Source organism: Protopterus annectens, chromosome 1.part2 (genome assembly GCF_019279795.1).
Source record: "Protopterus annectens isolate FY-2018-M chromosome 1.part2, PAN1.0, whole genome shotgun sequence".
In the NCBI taxonomy this organism is placed as follows: domain Eukaryota; kingdom Metazoa; phylum Chordata; order Ceratodontiformes; family Protopteridae; genus Protopterus; species Protopterus annectens.
The window spans coordinates 956,540,341-956,559,531 of record NC_056727.1 but is presented as its reverse complement, the minus strand read 5'-3'; the positions used below and the strand labels follow the sequence as shown (position 1 = coordinate 956,559,531).

The following is a 19,191-nucleotide window of genomic DNA, read 5'->3' as shown; positions in this document are numbered from 1 at the left end:
GTTACTGTCCCAGACTAAACCAAGCTACCTAAATGACTTAATCATTATCTAAGTCACACCAAACTCGCTAGATCCTAACTAAACAAAAAATATTCTAGTCTCTTCTACATTTTCACTACACAGTTTCCTTTAGCATACCTAAAGTTCAGACTTAAAATATTGTCCAGTTGTGCAAAGACTGTATATAAAGTAATCTGCTCTAGCTGTTACTATGCTTGTATGATTTTTGTACCTTTCAGTAGTAATCTTGAACTACTAGTCTATTTTTCTTTTTCTATCCTGTATAAATACCATAAACTGTAATTTGTTTCTTTTTAGAAATGCTATGTCAATTTTGATTAGATTTCTGAAGAAATCCTATGTATAATTGTTAAATTTCTTATTCTCTGTATGTCTTGGAGCTTTTCTTCCTGGGCCTCTGCTGAAAATGGACTTGTTGTCCAGTCGGACTTTCCCGGTAAACAAATATAAGATACTACTACTAATAAGTACATCTAAATTGTGTAAGACCTTCCTCAGGGGTACCTTTTTAATTCAGTCTCCTATAAAAGATCCCACTTCTCCTTGGGACTTAACCACGATTTTACAAGCTCGTGTTCAACCCCCCTTTGAATGTTTAGCCAAGGCAGATTTAAAATAACTTTTCTGGAAGACTTCATTTTTGGTAGCCATTGCTTCAGCTAGAAGAGTATCTGAATTGTAAGCACCGTCATACAAAACCCCATATTTGATTTTTTATAACGACAGAGTGACCTTGCAAATGGATCCTTCCTTTTTGCCCAAATTTGCCACTGAAAACAATATCAGTTAGGTCATCAGCCTACCAGTTTTCTTCCCCAGTTTCCAAAACAAAGGTGAATATACGCTTCATCTTCTAGATATTCATAGACAACTACGTTTTTACCTAGATAGAGCAATTTTTTTTCCAAAAAACTAACCAGCTGTTTGTCTCTTTCTCAAATATTAGTATGGGTAGGCCAGTTTCCAAAGTTACTTTGGCTAATTGGATTACAGAGTGCATATCTCATGTATATTCTTCCAAACGTATTCCACTACCTAAGCATGTCAAAACTCATTCTACCAGATCTATGTCTACATCAAAAGCCTTCTAGTCCAGAGTTTTGACTGAGGACATTTGTGCGGCTGCCACTTGGTTGATACCCCATACTTTTTTTTTTTACACATTATAAACTGGATATTGTTTCTAGAAACAGAGATGCCTTTGGTTCCACGGTGCTCTGGAATATCCTTCCATGAGGGCCACCCGAGGTTATTGTAGCTGCAGACTCTGTCCCACAGGTTGAGGAATGAATGAAAATGACATCTGATAAAGAAGTTATTTTCTCACCATAACGTTCCATCTGTGTTGTCCATTTTCATTCTTTCTCAACCTTCTTCCCCCTGTGTATAACTGTGAAAGATCTGACGGATATGTCTATGGGAACTCGGTTCCTGTTTGACCCCCTGAATTTATCCTGTTTTTTTTTTTCTAAATCTGTATACAGCGATAGATGTATGATCAGTATGTTAGCGGCAAACTTGATCTGGGGTAATCTGGGGGAATGAGACATTATGGGTAAGGTAGGAGCTGGAGAATCCGATCCTAGGGCTATAGAAAGAGGCAGAGTCGGATCCAAGGGTCGAATCTGAATCCATAGGTTGAGGAAGAATGAATATGGACAACACGTATGGAATGTTATGGTGAGTACATCATTTCTTTTTTGGCCATGGGTATAAGACTATCAGGTGTTAGTATTAAAAAGTGCAAAAGGCAGTGCTTGGTATCACATTAGCGATCTTGCAGGTATTTGGAGATACATTTTTTATGTAGTAAGGAGTTGTCTATTGTCAGTGCCAAGTATATGCAAACTCTACATTTTTGTTTAAATAATATAGGATTTGTTATTGAGAAGATTGAACAGTAGTAGTCATTAATTTGGGCTTCATAGACAGGAGCAGTCATGTTTTTGAAGTGTCTACTAGGAGTTTATTAAGGGTATATTTTGAATTAAGGAGAAATTTTCTGTTGAGCTTATAACTGAGGTGCCTAGTTATGCAAAGGGATGACAGAACAGCTGTTATAATGTAAGTTTTTTTTTAGGATTCTATTACTGAATGAAGTCAATTCTGAGATGTGTGGTGAAGAAGCAGAGGTCCAGAATGGGGCTTTGGGGTACTTAGCAGGAGGAGACTCATTTGGATTTTAGTTGTTGGGACATGATAATTATATTTGCAGAGAAAGTCCTCAGGCAGGTTTTGAGAAAGTGGACATACATGCCCATTCAAAGGTGCCCAGTAGAAGAGAGAATGCATATCCTCTGGAAAACACTGTGCAGTAACAAGCCTTCAGAACAGGAAGACCAGAACTGTGTATTGAATATATGTAGAGCATGGAAAAGCAATATGTGCATTTGAAAGGAAGTCTGGGTCCAACTGATCACAGTAGCTGAAGAATGTTGTATTGAACATCTAGTGGGTTTTTTAATAGGATGACAGAAATGCTTTGATGTTTTGACATAAAATATTGATCGTTGTCTACTAATATGGAGAAACAGTTGACTGTCGTTTTGTGTTAGGTAAGTGAGACATGTCTCACTAGGATAGTGTTTGGCTGCCACTTTCAGTTCGAATTAGAAAGAAATAAGGAAGACTGTTTAGATGGAACGTACTGTTTGCATTATCTATTGCATCTGTTCCATCACTCTTTTGCTAACATTAACTCCCTACTCAACATGTAGTTTTATGTTGATATATTTGTGAATTAATTTTTGTGAATGCATTGGCGGGGTAGCATTTGGTTTTGCAGTGCTAGAAAAAAAAGTAAACTTAGTGATTAAAATGAGCATAGAGCATTGGAAACCCATGTATTATAGATTTGCCCCTTTAAATGAATGAATTTGAGTATACAGCATGAGCTTAATTTTTTTGTATATATATTTTAGGGGGAACCACCTGCAAAGAAATCAAGAGGAAATCCTCAGGTTTATATGGACATCAAAATTGGAAACAAACCAGCAGGCAGAATCTGCATTTTGTTGCGTAATGACATTGTACCAATGACAGCTGGTAAGGACACTTGCTTCAGGAAGTATTGTCTCAATGGGACAGTATGTATATTTTTAGCATGTTTGTTGTACAAGTAGACTGTGATAGATTTTTGTTTTGCAGTAACTACCAGTAGTGCTTAAAACGATACATGCGATTTGTTTTATTCTGACCTCTGTCATGATGTGGATTGTCCCTTCCTGTCCCTTGGTCTTAGCGCTTCACTTCCTGGGGCATTTTTTTCCTATCACTTTTATTCTTCATGTGATGAATCTCTCTACTGAGATTTGTACGTACCTTGTTTGAAAGAGTTATAATACATCAAGTGTGTGTATTGCTTTTTAGTCTTAAATTGCTGGAGTCATTCAAGCCACATTAAATTATGTAGTTACATTAAATATATCGGAATCTGTAGATTGCGGAGTATGCATCCTTAGATGCTAAACAGATAATTATAGGAAGTTATATGTCGTGATGCATTTTCTTTCTAGAGATTTCACTCTCAATATAGTCTTCAAGGAGGTTATTTCACATCCTTGGTGGCATCATTTTTACTTGCCATCCAACACTATATGATATCAGAATGCATAAATGCATCTTAGAAACAATGAAATATATTTGGTTTCAGGAGTTTGTGTGTTTGGAAGTACAGAAGTGTAATTCTGTCTGTAATTATTATCCAGCTGCAACCACCAGGAATTCACTGAAAGGCAGTTTAACAGAAAACGGGATGCTTTACCTCCAAAAATCCACTTTGTTCCTCATTGTTGACTGGATTAAGCTGTTTAACTCCTTTGCTTTTCTTGAAGAGAAGTTGCAGCGGGAGTTAGTGTGAGCTTAGAAAAAATGCAATTTTCACTGCTAAGCCATACAGAAACTGCAGGTGCTTATGTTACTTTGCTGAAGAGTAGATGGAAATATTTATTTTCTTTTTTTTACCCTTTGTTAGCCATGTTAGTCTCACTAGACCAGTGGCTTCTTTTCTGGGGAGACCCGAGGTAGTTTACTGTACATACTGATTAGGGGAATTTTTCCCAGGATACAGAGGAACCCCCCCCCCCCCAGCACTTTACATATGTGCCATGCAGTTTCTAATATCTACTTGTTACCACCAATTTGGGTATTTGAATTTGGTGAGTTGCATGATTCACTAGTAAGAGATAGAAACATTTGTGGTATAAAGAATGACAACATAATGAGCAGGCTGCTGAAAGAAACAACTGTACTGTTAAAAGAATTAACTGAAGAAATGTTTGTAAGTAAAAAGTCAAATAAAAAGTCCAAAATGGGACATAAAGTGTGGATCTTTTGTTAAAATAATGGCTCTTTCATAATGCAGTCTGCCTACTTCAGTGTTAAGACTGGTTGCCATAGGTATCTTTCATTTCAGCATCTGTAGAGCTCTTCCAAATTCAAACTTCTCTCATCACTCCCATAATGACTAATACTTCTCTCTTTCTGTTGTTGACATAAGAGGTTCCTTATTAAATCAGTGAATGTATAAAATAGAGAACACTGTTTAATCGAGCCCTTTTAATAGATCCTGAACACACGGAACAGTGATTTTTTTTCCAAGGGAAAAAAAATCACTGGGCTGTTTTCGGGACTTTGCCATTTCGTCCACTATGCTGCGATCTCGGAGTTGGTATATTTAAGTGGGGGTGTGTGTTTTTTTTTTTTTTTTAAACGGAGCAGCAATTTTTTTCCCTGGGGAAAAAAAAAAATCGCTGTTCTGTGTGTTTGGCATTTTGCCATTTCAATATTTTAGGGTCTATTATACAGACTTCAGTATTTTAAGTGTTTGCTGTTGTAATATAGACCCTAATAAGAAATGTCAGGGTGATCTCAAGTTTTAAGTAATTTTTTCTTTTGATAAGTAAACAGATTAATACCCCATTTGCATTTCTTCCTTTAGTTAGGTCAAATAAAAAGGGCCTTTAAAATACTGCTGTTTCAGCATTTACAGTTTGTCTTTTTTTCTTGTGTGGATTTCTCTCTCCCACCCTCCCACTTAAACTGGCTAGTGATTGAGTCTGTAATCTGTTATAAGTTGATTGGTTAGTTCTTTCTTATTAGCAGTTATGATAGTTATTCTCCAGCAACTGTGGAGAAAGATAAATCTGAAAAGGCTTTGGATGTTTTAAAATGTGGAATATGTAGCCACAAGAACCCCCCCCACGCCCCCCCCCCCCAAAATATACATGAGTGTTCCATTCTTGGAAGACTTGCTTCTAGCCTCCACCAGAGATTCACTGACTTGAGCACAGAACTTCTAACTGCAGCTGTTCCTTTCTTTGAGGATTTCAGCAAACACTGCAAAGTCCTGGTTGGAGCAGTTGTATGTACAAACTTTCAGTGGTTGCCACCTAAACATAGTGACCAGATTAGTCTCTTACACCACAGGAAATATTTACCTCACAGTCAGCAGTGCAATCTACTGTTCAGTTCTGCCTGTACTGTACCCTTGGCTCAGGTGGTTCTTTCTGCAGCAGCAATTCATCTTTTTCCATTTGCCAGGTATCAAGTGAGAGTTTTGCAGTAGAGCCTAACAGTTTAGTCCCAGACAGACCCGCTGTTTCAAATCATATGCCTTTCTTGAGCACACCACTGGTACCTCCATTGGCAGCTAGTTGAGACCAACCTTTGACAGGGTTGTTCATTTTCACTCCTTCTCCTCACTGTTATAGTTAACTGGGGGTGGGGGGCACATTGCTTAGGGTAGACTGTCTAAGGGATTTGGACATGTAAGGAAGCTTCTTTGCACATAAATGTCCTAGATATGAGGGCGCCCCTCCTTTCTTTGCAAGCTCTTCAGGATCACCTTCCTATTGGTGCGGCTGCCATCCATTTAAACAATGTTTCAGTTATGTGTTATATAAACTAGCAATGAGGAACATCATCCTAGCCACTGTGCAGGGAAGCCATGAGAGTGTAGGAATTAGCTGTGGACTCTTGTTGCTTTCACAGTTACCAGAGATGCCTTGGCCCTGAGGTGAAGGGCATTGCTTAGGGCAGACTATCCAAGAGCTGTGGACAGATAAAGAGGCCTCCTTGCACATAAATATCCTGGAGATGTGGGTGGTCCTGCTTTTATTGCAGGTTGTTCAGGACCGTCTCCCCATGATGCAGATGCAATTCAGTCAGACAACATTATTAGTGGTATGGTATGCAAACAAGCAAAGGAAACTAGATCCTACCCTTCTTTTGGGAGGTCATGAATCTGTGGGAGAGGGTCTGGGTTCTCCTCACTTTTTAATGGCAACCCGTATCACGGAGCAAGCCAGCTCTCATGTGGCTAGGCAAAGCAAATGTCTACTGATGGTCCCTTAGCCTGAAAAAGCTTGACATGATCTTTCACCATTGGGAATAGCCTTGCCGCAGCCTATCTGCATCCCTGACCAGTACCAGATACAGCAGGTTATTTTCTCTAATCTCACCACAGGGACAGCTGCCTTGTGATACTGTAGTTCATCAGTGGCCTGCTGGACTTTTGTATGCATTTCCCCATTTCACAGTGATCATTACATTTCCACAGAAAGCCAAACTGAGTAGGTCCAAAGTAATTTTATTAGCCTCTTTCTGGCTGTAACACACAATTCTATCTGTTGTACCCTCTCCTGATAGAAAAACCTCTTCTCCAAGATCACAGAGGTCTACTGTCTCACCCGTCCTGCATGCTTTATGTAAACCTCCAGTCCCTCAGACTAACTGCATGGCTTCTCCAGTTCTAATAATTGCAAGGGACTTGACATACCTTGCTAGGGTGGTTCAGATCCTTACAGAAGCCCCAAACCTACTACCATGAAGGCCTACTAGGGTAAGCAGTCAAACATTTCCTTATGGGAAACAAACCAGGGGTAGATGCTCATGTAGCTCTTGTACCTACAGTTTTTAGCGGACACGTTTGTTATTTGATCCGGATGCTCATACTTGAAATTTTAGTTAATAGCAATATTTAACTTTTATAATTATCTAATTGCCTCATCTTTAGCATCCCTGAAGGTATTCAAGGCCTTCCTTAGAAGCACTTTCTTATTATGACCACATTTCAGAGATGCTGTTTCTCATTATGATTTGTATTATGTTCTAGAAAACCTCTCTTCCATTTGAAGTTGCTGCTTGGTCAACCTAAAACTTTTGACTTGGAAAACCTTACATGTTCTTCGTGTTTTACTGTTACAGTCATCACATTTGGGTTAGGGTAGCCATCGGCTGGTCCGAATACCAGAGGCTTAGTATTTCTGCGTCGGTTGCTGTCGCTTCAGGACTGATGTCAGGTCATCAGTAGCATAAAGTAAGGCAGCCAACGCCATTACATCAGTCTTTTTTGCCACGGAGCCCGAAGCAGAAGCAGTTCGCACGAGTGCTGGTCAGCCACTACCTGAGTTTCGTCTTCCGAATTGAAGCTGAATTTTTCTAAAGCTATGTACCCCGTTGAGGATCCTTTTTTCTTGTACTAACAGATGTCAGAAAAAGTTAACAATTATCTCGCCTGTGGAAAGCAAATACCACACCGAGACTTTCATTCTCACTGCGTCACTTACTTAGGCCCAGACTATGACGTCCCCCGCTGTCACTTTTGTGCTTTATGCCAGAACTATACATTGTTGGGCCCTTATTGTAGCTAGATATTTTCGCTTACAGTCCTTGAATTCTGATATGGCTTCGGTAAGCCATCCGACAGCAGATCTTCGGAAAAAACGTAAAGATAAAGACAGAGACAGACTGCACAGGTCCAAACCTACCGACAATGCTTCCGTTAAGCTAGTCGTTAGCGCTCCAGTTTTCAATGAGGCGCTTTCACAGCCCCTGATGCCCACTTCTGTGGATTTGCAGGCCGCTACCAAGACCCTTTCGGAGTCCGGTATGCCGCAAAACTCTTCTTCGACTAAGGATCCTGCTGTCATCTCTCCCTTGGATGGGTCCGGAGCTGCTGAGCAGGCACCGGCTTCCGAGGAGGTACTTCGCACTACCGATTCTCAACACAAACCGACAACTTCTTTCGCGTCTATCATTCTTTTGAAAACTACTGAGTTTCTAAGGCACAGGGTACAAACCACAACCAAGAAACTGACGACCCAATCTCAAGCACCTGCTTCCTTGCTTCAGTCTCAAATGCTTAAAATGGCAGAAGACCTTATCATGCTGATCAGGGGAAGCCAAGCTACCCCTTCCAAAAGAAAAAGAGATCTGTCCCCAGTAGTTTTGTCTGATGCATCTGAATATGAAGACATGTAACCCCTCTCTGCTTATGAGGATTCTGATGCAGAGGACTCCATTCCTTCAGCCTCTCCCCCGAGGACTTTTCCTTTGGGGAAACCCTTCATACCTTAAGGGAGCATTTACAGTGGGAATGTAAGGACTACCCTCAATCCAAAAAAAGACTCAGGAAATTCTTAGATCTTCCACAGCACAGACTCCTGGTCATTCCCCCAGTCCTGGATGTTGTGGAGGATGTTTTCCTGGAATCCAGTTTGACTCCTGACACCCTCCCTCCTGCACCCAGAAAACCAGACAGGTATTACAGAGTCCCTGACTCGCATACATTTCTTTTTAAAAATCCTACTGCTGACCCTGAGGTAATTTCTCAAGGGCCTGAAGGAATTAAAGCAACCCCCTCAGATAGGGATTCCCGAGCACTAGACAGATGGGGTAAAAAAGTATACACCTCTGCTACTCTTGCTATCAGAGCACTAAATTGCCAGTTCCCTATGCTAAACTTTCAGCAACATACCCTAGAACTCCTCAAACAAAAAGTGTCTTCCTTGCCTGCTTGTGCAGAATCTAAAGAGTTACAAGAGTTAATGCATTCTGCAAATCAAGTAGCTAAACGCACCTTGCACTGTGGGTTTGATGCCCTAGAAGCTTCTTGCTGGGCAGCAGTCACCGGTTCTATCCTTTGAAGGCATGCATGGCTTAAAGAACAGCCTTTGCTAGACCATGTTAAATCTAAATTATTGGATGCACCCTTGCACAAAGACAACTTATTTGGCACTAAGGCAGAATAGGTCTTAAAAAAGATGGAAGAAAAAGCTAAATCTATGCAGACAGTTAAGGATTTCTTACAGGTCCAGACACCCAAGTTCAGCAGGCATTGCCCCTCAAAGCACTGGTCCTTTCCTGCTCCCACCTGGTCAGTTCAGCCCAGACCCTGTGGAAGCAGAACCCCCCCCCCCAGACAGCAGCCATAGGGAATGCAGAGATCAAAGCAGTGGACTTCCCTCCACTTCAAAAACAGGGAGTTCTAAGCCACCCCCTCATGGTAAGAACTCACAATGACTCTCCTCCCCCACCCCCTCCCTCTGCCCACCTTCACTTACCCTCCTTTCACGCAAGCAGCTGGGCCACCATTACCAACAACCGCTAGGTCCTTAACATAGTGACCCAGGGATACAGATTTTCTTTCCACACCCTTCCAACTCCAAAAGGGTTCCCAGATCTACCTCCAAACCAGTAGACAGAGGTGCAACAGCAAGTCCTTTCCCTGCCCTCTATGAAGGCAGTAGAGCACATTCCTGCAGAACAGAAAGCCCAAGCTTTCTACTCCATACTTTTTCTGGTACCCAGAAAAGAGGGCACCTGGTGCCCCATCCTCGATCTATCCATTCTAAACACCTTCCTGGTGATACCAAAATTCAAAATGCTCACCCTCCAGCAGCTGCTACCCATGTTTTCCAAGGACGCCTGGCTAGCCACCCTGGACCTAAAAGAGGCCTACCTCCACATTCCTATCAGGGAATCATGCAGGAAATATCTACGTTTCAGGGCAGGATCTCTGCACTTTCAGTTCTCTGCACTTCTCTTTGGTTTATCTACTGCTCCCAGAGTTTTCACAAAATGTCTGGCTCCGGCCATTGCCTTTTGCAGACAAAGGAATATCCAAATTTACCCATACTTAGAAGACAGCCAGGAAAAGCTGCTGAAGCACCTGGCCTTTGTAAAATCCCTACTGACCTTACTAGGGTACACAATCAACGAAAAGAAATCCAAACAAGTACCCACCCAAAAGATTATATTCCTGGGAGCAAGCCTGGACACAGCATCCCAGATGGCATTCCTTACACCAGAGAAGCAAACTTACCTGACAGCCTACTTCTCTCAACTAGCCACCAGACCCTAGTTATTTGCAAGGAAATTCCTGCAAGCTCTGGGGTTCATGGCATCTTGCATTCTACTCATTCCATATGCCAGATTGCATATGAGGAAACTACAATGGTACCTAAAAAGCCTTTGGTGTCAACACTGTCAAGACCTGAAACTCTTATACCCATGATACCTTGCCTCAGAAAAAAAATTTCTTTGGTGGGTAGCAGCATGCTCCCACAACAAGGGACTACCTTTCTCACCCCACCCCACCTGCCACCCAGACCCTCACCACAGATGCCTGGGTTGCATACCTGGATGGCAGGTGCATACATGGCCAATGGAGCCCGCAGCAAATCCATCTGCACATCAACCAAAAATAGATGATAGCTGTCCAGCACTCCTTGACAGCTTTCAAGCCCCTTCTGTCCCCAGAGTCTCTCCTGATCAAAACAGACAGCACCACTGTGATGTGGTATATCAATAAGCAGGGAGGGGACCCACTCCTACCCTCTATGCAGGCTGGCCATGACCCTTTGGCACACAGCTTCTGCCATGCAACTCCACCTGTTAGCACAATTCCTGCCAGGTTCTCTAAACTCTCTGGCAGACCACTTAAGCAGGAATCTTCTGGACCCACACGTGTGGCAGCTAGACAAAAGAACCTTCACCTTAATAACTCAGAAATGGGGCACCCCAAAGGTTGTCCTCTTTGCCTCCCACACCAACCATCAGCTCAACAAGTTCTGCACCAGGGAGCATCACTGCATGGCTTGGAAAGTGGATGCCCCGTCCTTCCCCTGGGTCAATCTATCGGTCTATGCCTTTCCTCCACTAACTCTCATCCCCAGGGTACTGCTCAAAATAAGGGAGGAAAAACCAAGGACAATTATTATTGCTCCAGACTAGCCTCACCAGCACTGGTACCCACTGCTGCGCAACCTGTCCGTACTGCCATCATGGCATCTCACTCAGACCCCAACCCTCCTGACCCAGAGGGAAGGAGAATTCATGCATCCCCAATTGCAGACCCTCAGTTTGGCAGCTTGGCTTATTCCCTAACCACCAATTAATCTGCCAAACTCAGTAAACAGGTTCTAGATGTTATACGTGAGGCCAGATGCCCTAGCACTAGAAAGTCTTATGCTGACAAATGGAAAAGGTTCTGCATCTGGATTCAGGCTAAGGGAGTCAATACAGCACAGCCCTCCTTCCCTGTCATCCTGGATTACTTAGCTGACCTGCTACACAGTGGTCTCTCTTTTTCCTCTATTAAAATTCATGCCTTTGCTATCTCTGCTTATTTTCCCACTGAGCAGCCCCTTTTCTCACTCCCTCTGATCAAACAATTCCTAAGAGGGGCTATCAACTTGAGGCCACCCAGAAGAGCACCATCCCCAGCTTGGGACCTTAACTTTGTGTTGGAAAAGCTCACCCTGCCCCCCCCCCATAGGTTCATAGGTTGATACTAGGCTATCTGCCCTAGGGCATTTACAAGCCTAGCCAGAGTGTGTTTGGCTTTCGCCACCCTTTTAGATTTGTAGACTGTACCTATGAATAGTAGGTCACAGAATATTGTCCCTTTAAGGTTAATTTATTGTGCCTCTGTCTAGCAGGGACCCAGAAGTGATCCCGGGGGCATACCTACGGTCTCCCATCCACTCGTCAAGATTTCTCTTGAAGAGGGTCAGTGAGGGGCTCTGCCTGACCTGGAAAGGGATTTTGTTCCAGAGTGATGGGAGTCTCTAGGATATGAATCTGTCCCTCCAGCATGTCCTATTTATTTCTGTGCTCAGGTTTAAGTCTCTAGAACGTGTAGCTCTAAGGGATTTGGATTTGTTGAGATGGAGCATGTCCATTAATTCTGGGTTGGACATGGCTTTATAAGTCAGGCACAGGTCGCCCCTGAGTAGGCGGTAAGCAACTGAGTAGAGCCGGAGTTTCTTTAGCCTGATTGCATAGGGCATCTGTTTGAGTCCCTTTATCCTCTTGGTGAGGTACTTTTGGGGTCTTTCCAGTTGCTGCAGGTGTCGGGTAAGGTACATCCCAAATGGGGCATTGTATTCAATTATGGGCCTGATGAGTGATGAATAGAGTGGTACAATGACCTCACTTGATCTAGATGTGAAACCTTTCGTGATGAGGTGGGCTATATAGAAGGTCTTTCTGACCACTTTGGCAACGTGGTTGTCAAAGGAGAGATTACTATCTACTTGGGTCCCCAAGTCCCTAATTACTTCCTCCGTACTTAGTGTGTTACCTCCTATGTGGTAGTCTGTGGGCACTTTGTTTTTCCCAAAGGGGATGACAATGCATTTTTTTGCATTTAGCTTTAGGCCATGACTCTGGCACCAGTTATCTGTCTCTGTGAGACCCTTTTGGAGAATGCTTGTGTCAACCGGGGAGTCTATTATGTCACCTAGTTTGCAGTCATCTGCGAACTTCGTCAGCCATAGCCCTCCCGTGTTTGCCTGTACCTCAGAGAAGTAAATACCGAACAAGAGAGGTCCCAGGACTGAGCCTTGTGGAACTCCACTTGTAACTGGTTTAGAGTCTGACAAGGCTCCTGCAATTCTGACTGTGTGGGTTCTATCCCTGAGCCAGTTTGCAACCCATCTTGTGGCATAGGGGTTGATATTTAAGCTGGTGAGCTTATTTATGATATCCGAGTGGGGTATTGTGTCGAAGGCCTTTGCGAGGTCCAGGTAGGCTGTGTGGACCACTTTCCCTTCGTCCATGGCCCTGGTAACTGTTTCAAAGAAGTCGACCAGGTTCAAGAGGCAAGATCTGCCCTTAACAAAGCCGAACTGGGTAGGATCCAGTGTCTGAAGGTTACCGATATCATTGTTTATGAGTTCCGTGATGATACGCTCCATAGCTTTGCAGACCAGGCTAGTCAGGCTTATAGGGCGATAGTTACCTGGGTCCGTTGTGGCACCTCCCTTGTGGAGCGGGACCACTGTTGCTGTACGCCATTCCTTGGATACATATCCTGTGGTAAGGGTGAGGTTGAACAGGGACTTTAGGTGAGGGTTTAGCTCATCTTGTAGCTCGTGTAGGACGCATCCCGGGCTTATAGGCGATAGTTACCGGGGTCCGTTGTGGCACCTCCCTTGTGGAGCGGGACCACCGTTGCTGTACGCCATTCCTTGGGTACATATCCTGTGGTAAGGGTGAGGTTGAACAGGGACTTTAGGTGAGGGTTTAGCTCATCTTGTAGCTCGTGTAGGACGCATCCCGGGCTTATAGGCGATAGTTACCGGGGTCCATTGTGGCACTTCCCTTGTGGAGCAGGACCACCGTTGCTGTATGCCATTCCTTGGGTACATATGCTGTGGTAAGGCTGAGGTTGAACAGGGACTTTAGGTGAGGGTTTAGCTCATCTTGTAGCTCGTGTAGGACGCACTTTGAACCAGCATCTTCAGCAGAGCTAAAATTTCTCTCCTGGAAGACAGCTTTCATTCTGGCCATCACTTCAGCCAGAAGGGTCTCCGAGCTACAAGCACTCATGGCTGTGGAGCCCTTCATCATCTTCCATGCTGACAGGATTTCCCTCAGGACTAACCCATCCTTCATGCCTAAAGTGCTGTCCAGTGTGGCTCTCAACCAATCTATAAATTTGCCCACCTTTTTCCCTAACCCACAGAACAAGGGGGAAAGGATCTTGCACTCTCTAGATGTGCACAGACAACTCAGATTCTATCTAGACAGGACTAAATCCTTCAGAAAGTGAGAAAGTGTGATCAATTGCTGGTTAGCTTTGCTGCAGGGGTTAGAGGGCGAAGCCATCTCCAAACAATTTCCAAATGGATAGCACACTGCATCCATTTCTGTTACAAGCAACATGGAAAGCCTCCCCCTAAGGGGGTCAGGACTCACTCCACCAGAGCAGCCACCACCTCTGCAGCTTTCCTCAGAGGAGTCCCCACCAGGGACATCCTGGAGGCTGCCACCTGGACATCTGTTCACACTTTCACCAAACACTACCACCTGCCTATCTTCTCCAAGTCCAGGGCAGGGTTTGCCTCTGCAGTCTTGAAGGGTATCCTAGCCAGCCCCTAGTCTCCTTGACTGCCTCCACCCTTTTCCTCAGCTTTGGGAATCAACCCAAGTGTGAGGACTGCAACAGTGAATGATGACGAACATAGTACAGTTGTGTACACTTACCATAAATGTAGATGTCGAGTATATTCACTGTTGCAGTCCTGGTTTCCCTCCCTCCACCCCCCTCTTCTTTCTTTTCCTCTCCTTACAAGGGACATTTTGGTATTTGCTTTCTACTGGTGGGGTTCTTCCACCAGAACCTGACTCCCGACAGTTAGTCAAGAAAAACTGATGTAACGGTGTCGGCTGCCTTACTTTATACTACTGACGATTTGATGTCAGTCCTGAAGCAACAGCAACCGACGCACAAATACTAGGCCTCTGGTATTCTGGCCGGCCGAGAGCTACCCTGGCAGGGATAACCCAAATGTGACGACTGCAACAGTGAATACACCCGAACATCAACATCTACATTTATGGTAATTGTATACAACTGTACTTTCTGGTCAATTCTGCCTGAAGGCAGTCTGATCTTCAGGCCATGTTATCTCAGTCCTTGTTAGTGTTTCACAAAGATAGAGTTTTCTAAAGAACTACCCTGGCATTTATAGCTAATGTAACCTGAATTTTAAATTAAATCAGTCAGTTACTCTATTGGTGATGTCCTTCTTTTACCATGTTGCAGTATTCATAACATGAGGGATTCCCCACCTAGGTGACCTGAACGTCTCACCAGTATACCAAAGGTTTAAGCTGTTGCTTGGTACGTGCAACGTTGCACATAAAACAGCTGACATTGGCCATAAAAGTGACATCTCGCATGTATACTATCCTCAGAACTTTTCTGCCACCAGTCCAAATGACAGCTTCTACCATTTGTCTGGTTGCTGAAAGTTGTCTTCAGGTAAGTGTAAGTTGGGGAAAGCCATTATTGCGCTTCTGGTATTGCATGCTTGTAAGAGGTTAATGTCATCCCAGAAGGGGAAATGCCATTGTGGAAGACAGATTCTCCACAAAGACAACCACAACCAGTGTCTTTTCTGTCTGGGTTCTGATCATGACTACAAGGCCTGTGCCATTTGTCAGGTGTTCTTTCCTAAAACACTCTGTAGTCGTCTGCCCTTAACACATCTCTTGAAAACCAGAGACTAAAGGGACTAGCACTAGGTATGGAAGGTACTCTAGGTCCATCGGGTGAGCCCCCGAAAAAAGGTAAGGCCTGAATCTTTGGCTGTGCCTCTAATCATGGACGTCCCTGTCGAGGCTGATGAAGGCCTGGAGGTATGTACGTTGTCTGGTCCTCCTCCTTTGGCGGGTACTGATTTAGAAGCTGCTAGGGAGTGTTCCTTCACCACGTCTGCAGAGGCATCGCAGATGTCTGCTATGGATGGTAAGAGGGAACTGTGGCTCGCTCTTTCAGATATTCCTGTCAGTACCTCTCCTGCCTTTTCCATTGAGACTTTGCTGACATCGGGGCTAGAGCCTTGGCTTATGTCGGCCCTTCCATCCCAGCCTAGGGTAGGCCTTTCTGTCATAAGGAAACAGAAACATGCATCTCCCACAGAGGATTCTTCCCCAGACTGGCAAGCTTTCTCTCAAGGAATCTTGAATGCCTTTCTGGCACTTAGGCCTTCCACTTTACAACCTCCTACTCCAGCATCTCCTATTTCCCGTCCACCCAGGAGTACTACTGTTGAACAAGAGGCCTCTGAAGAAGATGATTCATCTTCAGATGAGTCCCTGGCCTACTCCACTCAGATAGACTCTCCTCTGGGTTATGCCACCCCTGAAGTTGATTCCAACAGTGGAGACTCTCCTGAAGAGGATATAACATGAGGGGATTTTTCAAGTGGGAAAGCTCCCAGGTTTTGGAAGTACAAAAGAAGTACTATGATCTCTTACAAATGGACTCTCCTGTCCCTTCAGCCATCCCGCCCGTTTTGCCAGCTTTTCAAGATGCCTTTCTTGCAGCATCCAAAAACCCTGACTCATAACCTTCTGCTCCAGAAAGGCCAAACAGGTTGTATAAAATCCCTGAAGACAGTAGCTATCTGTACAAATGTCCTCTTGCAGACCCAGCTGTAGTATGCCTTTCTGCTGATAAATCATCTAAATTATTGCCCTCTACCAACCTCCTGCCCTCAGATAAGAATGGTAAAATGATGGAGAAAAATGGGAAAAAGGTCTACACCACCTCTACCCTGGCTTTTAGGGACATTAATTATCAGATGCACATGTCTAAGTATGTTCTGGCCCTACTTTCTTAGGCCTCTAAATTGCTGACAGATCTCCCAGATTCTGCAACCAAGTCCCAGCTCTCTTCCTTCTTGGCAGTTTCCTCCCAGGTTACCAGACATTCCATAAAATGCAGTTATGTCACAGCTGAGGTGTCCACAAGAACAGCAGCATATGGATTCCTCCTCAGGAAGTATTCTTGGCTGAGATTGCAGCCTTTTCCTGAAGATTTTAAGGCAAAATGTACGGATGCACCACTAGAAAATACTGCCCTATTTGGTACTAATGCTGCAGCCCTGTTCAAATCCCTTCAAGAGAAAGGAGAAGAACTTCAAGAACTGAAACATATTTTTGTTTCTCTAGTTCCTAAATACCACAGGAACTACCCTTTTAAGCCTAATTTTGTAGGAAAAAAGACCCACGCTCCTTCCCAACAACACAATGAGGGCACATGCAGACAGACTCCTCCTAGGTCTCAGCCATCATCTGCTCAAAAGGCCCTCTTTCCCGACAAGCCAGGTAGTCTGTGAATATATGGCCACACTCTCAGAAATCCCACTTTCCCAGTGCCTTTCTCATTTTCTTTCCAAATGGGCAAACATTGCCATAGACAAATGGGTCCTGTCTTTTGTCCAAAAAGGCTGTTTCATGACTTGGAAAACCACTCCTTCCTTTATGGGGATGCCACAACCCCGAAGAGACCAGCTTCAGCTTTTCTCTCAGGTCATTCAAGACTTGTTATCACAAGGGACCATACAAAAGGTTCCCTCTTTGGAAAGAGGAAAAGGGTTCTACTCCAGGATGTTTTTAGTTCCCAGGAGAGATGGTCCTTGGAGACTTTTAGACTTGTCCCAGCTCAGTCTATTCCTTCAGGTCCCCACGTTCAGGATGCTTACCTTTCAAACCAAGATTACCTGGTTTCCTTAGACATCAAGGATGCATACCTCCACATCCCCTTCCACCCTCTATTCAGGAAATTCTTACGTTTTTCTGTTGCTTCTCCTCATTTTCAGTTCTGTGCTTTGCCCTTTGGACTATGTATGGCTCCAAGGGTATTCACAAAGTGTTTGGCTCCTGTCTTTGTCTTTTGCAAACTCCAAGGAATTCTCATCTATCCCTACCTGGATGACCTGCTCATTCAAGCAGAACATCAAGACACTTTGCAACAGAACCTTCGAACCACCTCAGCCTGAGATTCACCATCAGCTGCAGCAAGTCTTCCCTATCTGGTTCCCAGGACCAGGATTTCCTAGGTTGCAGGATAAGGACAGACCTGATGATGGATTTCCTGCCTTTGCAAAAGATGCAATCCCTACAGACTTACTTCCAACAGTTGCTTTCTTTGTCCTTTCTGAATGCCAGGGAATTCCTTAGGATGCTAGGGTTTATGGCTTCAGTTATACCAGTGCTGCCCATAGCCAGACTCCACATGTGAAAGTTCCAGTGATACCTGAAAACACTCTGGTCCCAGCATGCTCATCCTCTAGAGTTTGTCCTTCCACTTCTACCCTGCCTAAAGAAGGAATTGTTTTGGTGGATTCAACAGGTATCTCAGAATCCAGGTCTCTCCCTTCAGCCACCTCATCCAGTTCAAGAAATGTTCACAGATGCTTCAGATCTGAGGTGGGTCGTAACAATGGGGAACCTAAAGGTTCAAGGCCTGTGGTCTCCTTCCATAAGGAAGCAACACATCAACATCAAAGAGCTGAGGGCTCTGATTCAGGTCCTTCAATCCTTCAGTTCATCTCTTCTTCCAGGTCCTTTGAAACTGTTCACAGACAACACCACAGATGTTCTTTGTGTTTCACTGTTGCAGTCATTACACTTGGGTTATCTGCCTGCAGGTAGCCCTCAGTCGGCCTGAATACCAGAGTCTTGGGATTTCTGCGTCGGATGCTGTCGCCTCTTCTGTGATGTCAGATAGTCAGGGGTACAAAACGTGCAGCCGACGCCATTGCACCAGCTTTTCTTGCTGTGTGGGAGCCTGAAGCAGAAGCAGTTTGCAAGTGCCGGTTGGCCGCTACCTGCAATTTTCGTTTTTTGAGTTTCAAACCCGAAGTCTTCTAAAGCTAAGTACCCCATTGGGGATTCTTTTTCCTTGCTCTGACCAATGTCAGAAAAAGTTAACAATTGTCTTGTCTGTGGAAAGCAAATACCTCACAGATATTTTCATTTTTACTGCGTCACCTGTTTAGACCCAGGCCACGACATCCCTCGCTGTCAGTTTTGTGCCTTGTTTAACGCCCGAACTATTCATCATCAGGCTATCTTTGTTGCTAAATTCTTTCGTTGTCATTCTCCATATTCCGAAATGGCTTGAGTAAGCCATCTGACTACTGATCGTCTGAAAAAATGTAAGGATAAAGACAGAGACAGACCGTATAAGTCCAAAACTGACGACAACGCTTCCGTTAAGCTAGTCCGCCGGTACTCAGTGAGGCGCCTTCGCAGCCCCTGATACCCGTTTCTACAGATTCACAGGCCTCTGCTGAGACCCATTCGAAGTCCGGTATGCCATGACATGCTTCTTCGATTATGGAACCTGCGGATGTCTCTACCTTGGATGGGTCCAGAGCCACTGTGCAGGCACCAGCTTCTGATAGCGTATTCCGACCTTCCGATGTTCATATTAAACTGACTACTTCATTTCACACTAAAACGACAGAGTTTCTCAGGCCCAGAGTTTGCACTACGCCTAGAAAACTAACGACCAAAGCGCATGCTCAAGCTCCCATGCCACAGAAACAAATGCTTAGAATGGCTGAAGACCTTATAACTTTAATT

At 44.1% G+C, this 19,191-nt stretch overlaps 1 protein-coding gene across 1 annotated transcript in view; it reads left to right on the top strand.

Moving 5' to 3' along the window:
- Positions 1-19,191, top strand: part of PPIE (peptidylprolyl isomerase E) — a 619,697-nt gene that overhangs the window by 353,401 nt on the left and 247,105 nt on the right. Inside the window, exon 7 of the mRNA XM_044059910.1 lies at positions 2,943-3,066. Coding sequence (XP_043915845.1) covers positions 2,943-3,066 — 124 coding nt within the window. The remainder of the gene's footprint in view (positions 1-2,942; positions 3,067-19,191) is intronic.